Source organism: Octopus sinensis, linkage group LG1, assembly GCF_006345805.1.
Source record: "Octopus sinensis linkage group LG1, ASM634580v1, whole genome shotgun sequence".
In the NCBI taxonomy this organism is placed as follows: domain Eukaryota; kingdom Metazoa; phylum Mollusca; class Cephalopoda; order Octopoda; family Octopodidae; genus Octopus; species Octopus sinensis.
In genome coordinates, this window is record NC_042997.1 from 34,700,799 (window position 1) to 34,714,573 (window position 13,775).

At 32.6% G+C, this 13,775-nt stretch overlaps 1 protein-coding gene across 2 annotated transcripts in view; it reads right to left on the bottom strand.

Moving 5' to 3' along the window:
• Positions 1–2,104: 2,104 nt before the first annotated feature.
• Positions 2,105–13,775, bottom strand: part of LOC115218923 (neuronal acetylcholine receptor subunit alpha-10) — a 1,131,344-nt gene continuing 1,119,673 nt past the window's right edge. For both annotated transcript variants that reach the window (XM_029788944.2, XM_036499212.1), the window contains one exon: positions 2,105–3,105. In XM_029788944.2, coding sequence (XP_029644804.1) covers positions 2,776–3,105 — 330 coding nt within the window. In that variant the 3' untranslated portion in view covers positions 2,105–2,775. The remainder of the gene's footprint in view (positions 3,106–13,775) is intronic.

Genomic DNA, 13,775 nt, shown 5'->3' on the forward strand with positions numbered 1-13,775 from the left:
CTTTCTTTTCCTTCCTCTTCTTCTTCTTCTTCTTCTTCCTCTTCTTCTTCTTCTTCTTCTTCTTCTTCTTCGTCTTCTTCTCCTTCTTCTTCTTCTTCTTCTTCTCCTCCTCCTTCTTCCGTTTGTATTATTTTTTTAATATTTTACTTTCCATTCTAACCCATTCACAGCTATTTAAGGAATTAGTGAGATATATGTTTAAAACCTGCCTTATATCTAGCAATATAAAAATTCCAATCTTTTAAAGAGCATAACTCGGATAACATACTGGAATTCTGAAACAGAGCATGAGAAATGTACATAGAATTTGTGTATATTCCGACTTATCCCTTGTGCATATGTGATATGTCTGAAAGGAACTAGCTAGAGCGGGTATTGATAACGCTCTACCAGAAAATCGCATTCGAATATCAGTTACCTTCTCAATAAAGAGTAAGTGTTGGTAATTGGATGCTCAAAAGACTAGCAAAATTTCCCTACTGTTCGAATGTTTTGATTCAGCCAAATTTGATTACATACTTTACTCCGCAGTCGGGTACATAATGTGCTAGGTTTTGATACAAATGGTTATATCTGCATACTGCTAAGAAATGCCTTGTCTAAGATATAGTCATGGTTCTATAGTTTTATTTAGGTATCCACAATAACGTACCAGCCTATCCGTCAAAGTTTACCCGATGACATTGCAGGAAAAATAACTTCATGTTATCCCTATTAGAAAATAATGTACTCCCGTTTGAGATCGTCCATTAAATATCAGGTGTTTTCTATAACGTCAAATACACGCTATATAAAACACACCAACATATTTATATACAAACACTTATATAGATCTATATGTACACGCTTATTACTTTCTGAAACTTCACATTTAAAAATTAAGGCTTAGGCGTGGTTGTCCTGTAAGGAGGTTAATATGTGATTCAAAGAAAACTTCAGCTTGCCTATACAGATATGTATAGTCATAGAAATCTTTCTAAGAGTAGCTAACAATATTTAGTTATTGTTATCTCAGTTTCTTTAAGAATACTGACAATCATGATAAATAGTAATATGAATAAGCGTTACACTAATGACCTAATATATATTACCAGTGGAATTACCATTGTATGAATATGATGACCGACACCATGTATATTATCGTTATTTTTGTCAAAGATGATGTGGGATTCGTAGTTGATGATAATATGTCTGATGGCACTTCAGGAGAGGAAGGACGAAAGAGGAAATATTTACGATGAAAGCAATTATAGTTGTAATTGTGTCTTCTATACCTGTAATGGTGGCGATGATGATGGCAATGCTGTTAATATAAAGTAATGAACTTGATGAAGAAGTAAATATCTCTCTTAAGTTAGTAATTCGGAATTTTACATCGATGTGCAATTAAAAAGAAATAAGGAATAAGGGAACACAAAAAAAGATAAGGGGAGATAAGTGGAGAGAGGGAGAGAGAAAGAGAGTGTGATAGGGAGAGATAGAGAGGGAGAGGAAATAACATAGTTGCAAAGCGATTCTTCACCATGTGATTTTTCAGTTAATAATGATGTAAATTTACAGTTAAAACGATAACCTACACATTTGACTGATACATTGTATCTATGACATTGCTATGTAGTTCTATGTATATTATTATTGTAGTTCTATGTATATTGATAAATGCAAACATATTTAACACGTTCTATAAATGAATTTATTATTATTATTATTATTATTATTATTATTATTATTATTATTATTATTATTATTATTATTATTATTATTATAATTATTATTATTATTATCTCGTTGATTTAAATGGATTGTGTTTTATCTCCGTTTTTAACTGCTGTCTTTCTTTCACATAACGCTTTTAAAAGAAATATAATGAAAATTGGTGAATGCAGAAAAGAAAATATAATAATGATAATTAAAAAATTATTAAATTAGTTGAAAAACAAACAATGTTCATTGTTTTCGCTCTCTCTGTAAATTGACCTAATTTTGGTCTGTTAAATCATATTATTATTCCATTTTTTATTTACTGACATTTTATTCACAATTCTTGTTCAACATCGAAAAATGTCCATAAATTTTGAGAATTGTTTATCTTTATGAATTCATATTTTGTTTAATTCAGCGAAAAATTTTGACTTCAGTTATCTAAGTTTTACGAGCAATGATTTGTCCACTCTTAATTTTTTTGTTACTTTTCAAACTTCCCACGAGTTTCCGAAGCTGTATTTTTCGTTAAATTTTAACAATCTGTTTAATATATAACAATAAACTAAAAACATGGTTAATAAAATGACATCATTGTTTCCTTCTTTCTTTTTTGAAGTTTTTCTTTTTTCATTGATTGGAATTTTATAACATACGTGACCAGTAACGCCGTAACTAAAGGTGGTTTCAGTCATAATTGGAAAGGAAACATAGAAATCAAACAACAGTAACAGCAATATTAATATTAATATTAAAAATAATTAAAAATAAACATGAAGATGATGATAGTCATAGTAATAATAATTCTAACTGTATAACATAATTATTAAGAACTATATTCATTTTGCATTCTTAACGAGTAAGAATTTGTGTGGATGCCTCATGGCTGTTTAACAAACCAAAACTTTCTCATGTTCTTGCGTATGTATTCCTTTCTTGTATACTTAAGAAGCCCAGTTTTGGTGACTGACATAAAACTTCCTCTAGCAATTTAGGTGCATTGTCCCACAATTAGACCATGAATTTATATTTTTCTTTTCATTTTTACTCCAATAGAATTTTAAAAACATTATTTCAAGGTCCTTGGAAAAAAACTGTTAAAGTTACGGTTATTGTGAGTCCTAGAAATATAAGGAGAAGTACTCTGTCTATAATCAAGGCCAGCTGTTGCCATTCCTGTTTGATGAGGTCACGTCGGTCTTGCTCAGCCAGTCTCATTTCATTGCGTTCAATGGTTTGATAGACTTTTTGGAGGACACGCATGAATTGCCTTTCGAAAGTCTCGCTGGCTGTAGCCGAAGCCGATGGATTCAATTTGCGAATAAACCTTGGGGAAAGTCGGCCATTTTCAGGAAGTTTGTCGGTATCAAAACGTCTATAATAATCCGCTACAGGGGCTGCAGGCTGAAACGAAAAAGAAAATAAGAACACGAATTAATACAATTCAAATACTCTATTCTCTGTAGAGAAGTAAACTATTATTCTAAAAAGGCAATATTGAGATTTTTTTGTGATATACGTAAAAATATGTAAATCTCCAAATAACACCCTGCAATCTTCAGAGAAGAAGATAAATTTATTAGCATCGCCGCAAAAAAGAATGACAAGATGGAAAGATCACGGCTGGTGCACGAATTTTTATGTACGTCGGATTAGAACTGGCATGGGCTAAAAATTGTAGTCATCATGATTAATAATAATTATTAGCCTGGTATGTTCTATATCTAAGAGATGAGGAATTATGTACGCAGAGATAAATTTTGTTTCAGATCATTTAACATTAAAACGAACAAAGAAGACAAGGATAGAATCCACACAACACAACACGCACACACACGCATACAAATACACACATAAACACACACATACGCGCAGACATATGGTCGTTTGCAGCAAACTTTCTGATAATGGAGAGGAGGAGGAAACTTTCAAGTCCTTGTCAACATTTTCCTTGTAAAAATTAATGTGTACTTTAATAAGAGGTATTGAATAATTCTTTAGATATTATTAAATTGGTTTTAAGTATGGCTTGTTAGAAACACACACACACGCTCGCACATACAACCACATACACACACACGCGCTCGCTCATACAGCCACATACACACACATATACATTCTTGCATACATATAGTGTGAATATATATGTATATATATAAATACTATAAAACCATCAAAATCAAAAATCGTATCTATTACAAACCACAAGTTTACACAGCTAAGTATACACTGAAAATGCGAGTTGTTAACCAAATTTATTCCTTATTCATTCAAAAATATTATTACTTCGTACATTCCCGAGAACACTTTGGTAATTAATATTTTAGTGCTAAACAGTTTTTGGCTTAATAATTTGCCGTACCAAATTTCATGTATTCAAAACCAAGTGTTCATTTTCTACATACCAGAACTATTATTGTATCATCTAAACCTTTTAATTTAACTGAAAGCTTAAACCTTGAACTTATTCCATATTAAAACAACGTGTAATCATTCAAATAATAAAATCTCTACTCATTTCTATTGTTAAATCAACTTCACTACCTATTATCCCAGATCTTATTTTCAATGCTGCGTACATACTATTCATTTAATAAGGCGTACAGATTTCTACACACGGTAAAACAATGAGCTTCTTGTTGGCTTTAAACTGTTCCTAATTACATGGCTTTACACGAAATACACGAATTTTAACTTGATGGAAAAGCATCAGACTTACTATATGAATTAGTAACCAAACATTCATTACATACCTCAGTCGTAACATCTAGATAATTTATTTTAATAACATCCTAAACATTTTACTGGCTTCTAAATCCCTATTAAATACACTCGAATGATGAAAAATAAGGAACGGATAAATCCTCAATATATCTAGATACATTAATTTTCCTAACCAAACTTGTTTCCCCTTTTATGATCCTTTTAGAAAACTAAACCACATGCTATGCTAAATAAGATGCGCTAAAAGAGGACTACAATTAGCCACTCCACTTGGCGTTGCCTCTAAACTGTTTTAAAATATGTTTGTGAATGAAACATACACGTTACACTTAGTAACACTGCAACTCTTTCCACTTTTATAATAATAATACTAATACTACTACTAATAATAATAATAAAAATAAAAATAATAATAATGATAATAATAATAATAATAGTAATAATAATAATAATAATAATAATAATAATAATAATAATAATAATAATATAATAATAATACTATACCCATAGTATCTAATATTAGATGAGAACGCTTCCTCATTTTTTATTCAATTACAGATATATTTATTACCAAATATCAAATCTAATAGATTAACTGTATCCACACCCACTAGTTTTAAAATTCTATTAGTTGAAGATGATACTTCTGCATTGTCTTGGCCTTCTTCACGTCCTTACGCTTTTCTTAGGATTTCAAGCAACACCTGATATTGTGTATCAGAATACACACACGCTACCGCTCTCTCATACACACACACGGACATACAGACACACATCGATTAAATTTGGGTCTCTCAGTAATAATTCCCATCTTCCTATGCTGGAAGATAAACCAAATTAAACGATGCAAGTGGAACAAATTCGCGGACCAAGAATGTAAAAATGGTGATATCTATCTATCTATCTATCTATCTATCTATCTCTCTATCTCTCTCTCTATCTATCTATCTATCTATCTATCTATCTATCTATCTATCTATCTATCTATCTATCTATCTATCTATCTATCTATCTATCTATCTATCTATCTATCTATCTATCTATCTATCTATCTATCTACATGAATACACGCACACAGACACGTATATATATATATATATATATATATATATATATCATATACATAAAAAACTTATATAACATTATATACGCACCTACGCACAGATATATGTGTATATGTGTGCATGTGTGTGTATGCGTATATATATATATATATGTGTATGTGTGTGTGTGTGTATGTATATGTATGTGTGTATGTATCTATGTATGTATATATGTAGATGTGTCCGTAGTTGTATGTGTGTCTCTGCGTGTTTTTATGTCTATTTAAACGGTGTTTGTCTCAGAGATATCGATACAAAGTATATATGATCTATATTTATGTCTATGCTACGATAATATTATGAATTATATGCTCCAGTTAGTCTGTCGTGGTTACTTCACTAAAAGTAAATTGTAATGTCACAATTATCCCGTGTCTACTCGTAATGACAACGCTCTGTGATAAAGTACATGGAACCATAAGAAGAGATATCCTTTGCACCATGGCAATAGGTGTCTTGAAGTGGACAGAAATAATTCTACTCTAAAAAGCCTGTTGCTTCTTAAGTATATATAGTAATCTGGGAAAAGTAATATGCACTATAGTTTATGACATTTCATTATGTGACTGAAACTAGTATAAGAGGGAAATAATATTACTGGATAATTATGAAAAACGTTATATTTATTATACATTGTTCATTATCTTCTCATAAGTATTTGTAATGCCTTAAATTCTACGTGTACTGTATACAGGATATCGCAGTTATTCAACTCGCTAAGTGTTTGCCCATTAGTAAAAGAAATATGCACACGCTTCGTATGGTTATAAATACTTGAAAAATTGGCGAACGATTTTTTGAAGGTATTATTCACTTGAAACAAAATATAAAATTCCAATAGATTTCAAACTGTAAATCATGTTTTTTTTCTATTCTTAATAGATTGAGAAAAACTTAGAGACGATCATATTATCTTATTGGGATTTATTCTTAAAACGAGACTTTGATAATCTATATTGTATTTACTTGTAAAATACAAAATACGTTTTAAAGCTTCAACAATGTTTTACTGACAAAAAATCACGCTTCAGTTTAAATTATAATATTGTTAAAATGTAGTTTTTCAAGGATATGTATTACAAAACATATCACACTATTGTGCAAGAATATAGTTTATACACCTAATATTTCAATATTTGTTATATCATCTGTGTATTTAAAGAAATTCCAATTAAGCTATGGTGTTAAACTGAACATCGAACAGCAGAGATCCATCTACAATATGCCTTGCATAACCTAACATTTACGTACAAGAATATATCATCATTTAAAAATATCTTTTCTTTTTAAAGTACCAGGGTCAACACTTACACGAAATGTACAGAAATTCTGGATATTTTTAGTCAAAAAGAGAAGTAGTTGACATTAATTTGAGAACAGTTTTTACTCAAGCATATATACGTTGAAGGATTGGCGAAGTTACTTTAGTCGATTTCATTTGACGTTGTCTATTTTATGTAGCTCATCAAGTAAATGCCGATGAATAATTTTGACGTACTGAGAGTGAGTAGTTTAATAGAAGTAAATGAGAGACATTCTAAGGAATGAGAGAAGATGGAGAAGATGCATGAGAGAGAAGAAAGTGAAGTAAAAATATGAACTAACTTGAAAATGGAAGACATCATAATGCATTTGGGTTTGCGAGAAAATGATAAAAACGACTAAACAAAAGATAATGGAAAAATATAAGTGAACGAAAGAAATGAACAAAGGTGGTAAGTAAGAGAAGTGTCTCGAATCTAAATGTAGTCATTAAGAAAAAAGAAAGAAAATTATTATGTTGTGATTGCTAAGTTAGAGAAGAGAATGTATAGTGGCAATAAAAAAGCAGTGAAGAAGCTGACAATATACGTCAGTTTAAAGAAGTGCAATTAGAAGACATTTACATCGAATAAAGAACTGAGAGACTATTATTTTCTCCCTGATAAGGATCTGGTTTGAAAGAAGAAATATGTTGCGATTTTATTTGAACATTAATGCAGTAGACGCGTTACGTTTCTTTATTTTTATTTTCGCTTTTATGCTATTGCATTATATCAAGCGACAATTTGTTTTGGCATTTGATGTTCAAGTGCCAAAAGAAGAATAATGTTGACATAGATAAATCTAACAGCTTTAAGAGTACAAGTTACAGCCTGGCTATCATTTGATTCTTGACTGTAAGTATTTTGCCTTGCACACGTCGCTACATTAATTGAGAAAGGATTGACATAAGCAATATACTTATTTCAAAAAAGAAATTGCATATACTGAGATTATTCATAACATTAATAGAACGAAAAAAAGCCCTCTTGGGCATTCCAAAGTCTTCAACATAGAAGCTAAGATTAGTTGAGTGAATTTTTTTGGGGAAATATGGACAATGCAGATTGAGTCAACTAGCGGACACTTCGGAGTTATACTTCTCAGTGAAGTATATTCATTATGTTTATATCTATCTGTCTGTTTGCTAGCCTGCCTGTCTGTCCGTCTAACCATTTATCTGTGTGTGTGTATATATATATATATATATATATATATATATAGTGCCGGTGGCACGTAAGAGAACCATCCGAACGTGGCCGTTGCCAGCGCCGCCCCGACTGGCCTCCGTGCCGGTGGCACGTAAAAAGCACCATCCGATCGTGGCCGTTTGCCAGCCCCGACTGGCCTCCGTCCCGGTGGAACGTAAAAAGCACCATCCGATTGTGGCCGTTGCCAGCCTCGTCTGGCCCCCATGCCGGTGGCACGTAGAAAGCACCATCCGATCGTGGCCGTTTGCCAGCCTCGTCTGGCACCTGTGCAGGTGGCACGTAAAAAGCACCCACTACACTCACAGAGTGGTTGGCGTTAGGAAGGGCATCCAGCTGTAGAGACACTGCCAGATCAGACTGGGCCTGGTGCAGCCTTCTGGCTTCCCAGACGCCAGTTGAACCGTCCAACCCATGCTAGCATGGAAAATGGACGTTAAACGATAATGATGATGATGATATATATATATATAAACATACTGAAGAGAGAGAGAGAGGGAGACAGAGAAAGAGAGGGAAATTTCGGGGCGATGGAAAACAATGCGGTATTCAATAAACAAAACAACTGCGGTGAGCATCACACGAATAGTAGAATAAGCAATAAAAGCTGGAATGAATACGATTATACATGCAACTAAGCGGCAAAATATGTCTGTAGGAATGCTTAGAAATGTAAACACAGTTTCAGACATGTTTATCACTTACCCCAGTTGCTTTTAAAAGCCAGATCCATTCCTAATCGTATTTGGAATTTTTCAAACTTAATTTTTCTGAGCTTATAAAAATTTTCTCCAATTCCTTACTGATTTAGATAAAAGACTTCCCTCAATGCTTTCCAGCTTATTACATTGCATACGTTAAACTGTAGCGTGCAAGTATTTTGTATGGGAAACGTTTGCTTATGTACTTTCAGCCAACTGTGTCATCGTTATATATCAAAATCACAATATACTCCTTCTATAAAAAATCTTAAGCTATATTGTATCGATAGCATATGTTCATAGCAACAGAAATCGACAAGTTCGGCGCTTTGTCTTACAGCGACGTATCTAGAAGATTTGATATAAGTTACGTGACATGAAATGAACTAAGTACGGGTCATCTCTGTTCCAGTGAAACTTACTAATGGTGTACTCTTTTCCCTATTTATGCTGTGTTATATTTCAAGGTCGTCCCTCTAAGCCCCCAAAAGGAACGCCTACGCAACCAATCACCTTCAAACATCGTAGCATAATTTCCTTTCACCACCTTCTAATATTATAAAAACACGTTAGGTAATGTGGTAATGTAGTAATAGATAAACAAGAAGAGAATGAAAAAAAATCAAGGCTGGCATACACATGACCATATATCTGTTTCATCATGATTGACCTCTGGCTAAACGACAACAAAAACTGGCCAATTTTAATATTAGTGTTCTTCATGTCCTATTTCGATTTTCTTATTAGTTAAGTATTCCTAACTATTTATAGGGAATAATTGTGCAGGTGTGGCTGTGTGGTAAGAAACTTGCTTCCCAACCACATGGCTCTGGGTTCAGTCCCACTGCGTGGCAACTAGGGCAGGTGTGTTCTACTATAGCCTCGGGCCGATCAAACCCTTGTGAGTGAATTTAGTAGACGGATACTAAGAGAAACCCGACGGTGCTCCAGCATAGGCGCAGTCAAATGATTGAAACAAATAAATGAATAAAAGAATATTAATAAGGAATGAACATTTGGTTTTTATTAAAATAGATCCTAAAGCTTTTCCAGTACTGAATAACAATGATAGATAGAAAGTGAAAGTGTTACCGATTTGGAAACTGTTATGGTGTTTAGCCCAGTTCCTTTAGATAATCAGTTCAATGTCATTATGTTATGACTTCAACGGACGTGATGAGTTCTTTCACATGTTTTGTTTCCACTTATTGAAGCGTGGCCATGATGGATAAATTCCTACAAGGTCTTTGGTCGATAGTATTTACAACAGTACATTTTCTAGTGTATATTTCAGCATTAACCAAAATACGAAACGTAACATAGTCACTGGCACAATGAAAGATTCAAGACGGTTTCCGTCTACCAAATCCACTCACAAGGCATTGGTCGGCCCGGGGCTATAGCAGAAGACACTTGCCCAAGATGCCACGCAGTGGGACTGAACCCGGAACCATGTGGTTGGTTAGCAAGCTACTTACCACGTATATATTTACAAACGTATATATATATACCACAGGCAAGAAAAACAAATTCCATTCCAGAATAATTTCATTAAAAGTTCACTGTCTTTTTGTACAATACCAGAATAATTCATCATATACAAATGATACTCAGTCAAAGTCTTTCAGTTTTCTTCATCTCATTGGTAAATACACACACAACCACAACCACACAAATACACACACACACACACACGTACAAGCATATGCATGTATTTAGTGTATTACAGCATAAACTATGCCTCTCGTACACAATTTCAATAGCCTATATTAAGGAATCTGGAGGACAGTTTAACTTAAAATTTAAAGTATTTTGCAGTTATATACTCACTTTCAACACTTTCGTCACTTTCTTCTGACGTTCCACACGAAAAAAATCACCGCACCATACATATATATTTAGGTATGTCTCTCTCTCTCTCTCTCTCTCTCTCTCTCTCTCTCTCTATCTATCTATCTCTCTCTCTCTCTCTCTCTCTCTCTATCTATCTATGGGTAAAAGTGGCAAAAATGGTCAGTATGAAAGACAACACAATTTTAAGCGTAAATCTGTGACCAAAAGAGACAACGAGAGGTAAGGCGACTTACTCATGTGTTCATTTTCGAACTGTCTGAGGTGACCTTGGTCTTTTTTGTAGGTTTTTCTTTCCAGGGCTACACCTAAACTGTGAACTTTATTTATATATATATATATTATATTTTTATTCACCACACAACCCACAGATCCCTATTGATCGAACGTTTCTTTTTCTTTGTGTCCCACCCATCCCACCTCGAAAAGAAAAAAACTCTACATTGTATTTCGTCCATTTTTATTCTGTGTTTAGCCCTGTGTGGCCACAATAAAAAGTTATCTATATAATTTTTAAAGAGGACAACAAATATTAAAGTAAGGTAAACATCTCGTATACTATACGCCCATAATATATATATATATATATATATATATATATATATTTATATATATATAGACATTGAACACTTGCATTCAGACCGCAGAATTCTTCATCGTGGGCGTAATGCTCTTGTAATACCTGAAGAATTACAGCATGCAATTTCTTACAGAGAAATATTGAGCTGTGTATGTAAGGTTTCAATTCTTATGGCATTTCATAAATTTCCCACGATGTTAAGGACTACTGCTTTTCATGTAGATACACACGAACACATGCATGCACACACATATATCTATTTATCTATCTATCTATATGTATGTGCATATATATACATATATAATGCGTGTAATATATATATATATAAGTATATATACATATTGAGATAGGGGTTGTGAGTGCAACCCACCATGGGATAACATATATCCAAGGTGCATGTGTATATACACTTATATGTATGTGTATATTATATATTATGTATATGTACTCATTCTTGTATAGGTGTACCTTCTCTTATATTCATATTTAGATTGTACTTTATAATCTCTGAAGAGGCCTTGGGATATATTTGTAAGTGTCTCATTTATAACCACATATTAACTTGTCACACCTGGCTAATATGAGCATAATGAGATACTCATATCTACATGGCTGAAACAGATGTAAGATATAGTTTATATTTATATTTATTTATATTTATTTATACATATTTTACTTATTGTATCATATTACTCATTGATGTGCACTGTTTAGTTCTGTACTATTATGTTTGACCTTGATGTTCATATGTAGTTGGTTAATAAATTATGTGAATGGGTATTATCTGGTAGTTGATTATTGATTAAGGTGTATTCCACCATTTTATTATTTTGTATATATATATACATATACATTTATACATACATATTTGTATATATTTACAAACGTATATATATATACCACAGGCAAGAAAAACAAATTCCATTCCAGAATAATTTCATTAAAAGTTCACTGTCTTTTTGTACAATACCAGAATAATTCATCATATACAAATGATACTGTGAAGGCATGAAATTAACGACTCTCAATTTGTATCTTAGATGAGGGGCCAAAAGTGTGAATGACAATTTCAGGATTTACTAACGATGTAGACTTAGGCTGCAAACTACATCATAGTTAAATGAGTTATATAATTCTCGAAAACCATCTGTGTGAATGCAGCAGCTAATTTAGTGTTCTTATCCATAGTATTCAATTCGTGAGCAATTTTAGATAGTCATCTGAAATAACTCATCGACCAAATAGCGTTTGCGAACAAAAAGAAACAACATCTTTGGTAGTTGCAGTAAAGTAATAGTAATAGTTACCTACTATAATAGCAGAAGTCATGCAGTTTTTAATTTTCGTGGAAAACTGAATATATGCTACATTCGTTGGCACATTGATAGGAAACGATAATATGCGAGAAAAATTCTCAAATTAAAGTATTTACGATTTAGTACTTGTCTAACGTAGGTACATACTTGCAATGCTAATGTCATGCACACACACATACATACAGAGAAAGAGAGAGAGAGAGAGAGAGAGAGAGGAGAGAGAGAGAGGAGAGAGACTTGTATATGCATACATGTAATATGTATATGTACGTATGTATGTATGTATCTATATACATCTGTATATATCGTATATATATATATGCGTGTGTGAGTGTTTGTGTGTATGTGTGTGTGCATATATATATACACACATACATATATATATATTCATATATATATATAATATATATATATATATATATATATATATATATAATATATAATATATATATATATATATATATATATGTATATATAGATATATAGGTATATAGATATCTGCATATATAAGCGCATATAATATTTTTCTTCCTGATAGCTTTCTATGATAACGACATTTGAAAAATAATGAGTCTGGATAACGGCTGATGAAAATTTCTAAGCGCATTTAGTACTGATATACCTAACATGAAATCATATGACGTAATTAATCGCCTCTCAAAAAAAAAAAAGCCAAAAATTACAATAAGCAAAAGAACATAGACACACAAAGACATTGATGCACGTTAAAATTGAATATACATTAAGTGATAATGGACTCGTTAATACCCAATATACAAAATGATATCCAATATATACATTGCTAACTACTAGATTAATATGAAGCCGTAAATTCTCATACATATGCACATTAATGCGCAGGCATATATATATAGTATTACTGTTCTAACGTTTAGGGTGTGCTTCCTTTTGGGATATGATCTACTAATTCACTGACACTGTCTATCTATCTATCTATCTATCTATCTATCTATCTATCTATCTATCTATCTATCTATCTATCTATCTATCTATCTATCTATCTCTCTCCTCTCTCTCTCTCTCTCTCTCTATATATATATATATATATATATATATATATAATATATATCACCGTGATCACCGTGACCGACCAGACCATCAGATGTTGCTGCACATCGCTGGTCACAATGCGCTTCGCATTGTTTTAGCCTTCAAATGACGCCACCCCGCTGGCTAAGTGAGCAGGCCAACAGAAGAAAGAGTAAAAGTTATGGCGAAAGAGTACAGCAGGGATCGCCACCACCACCCTGCCGGAGCCTCGTGGAGCT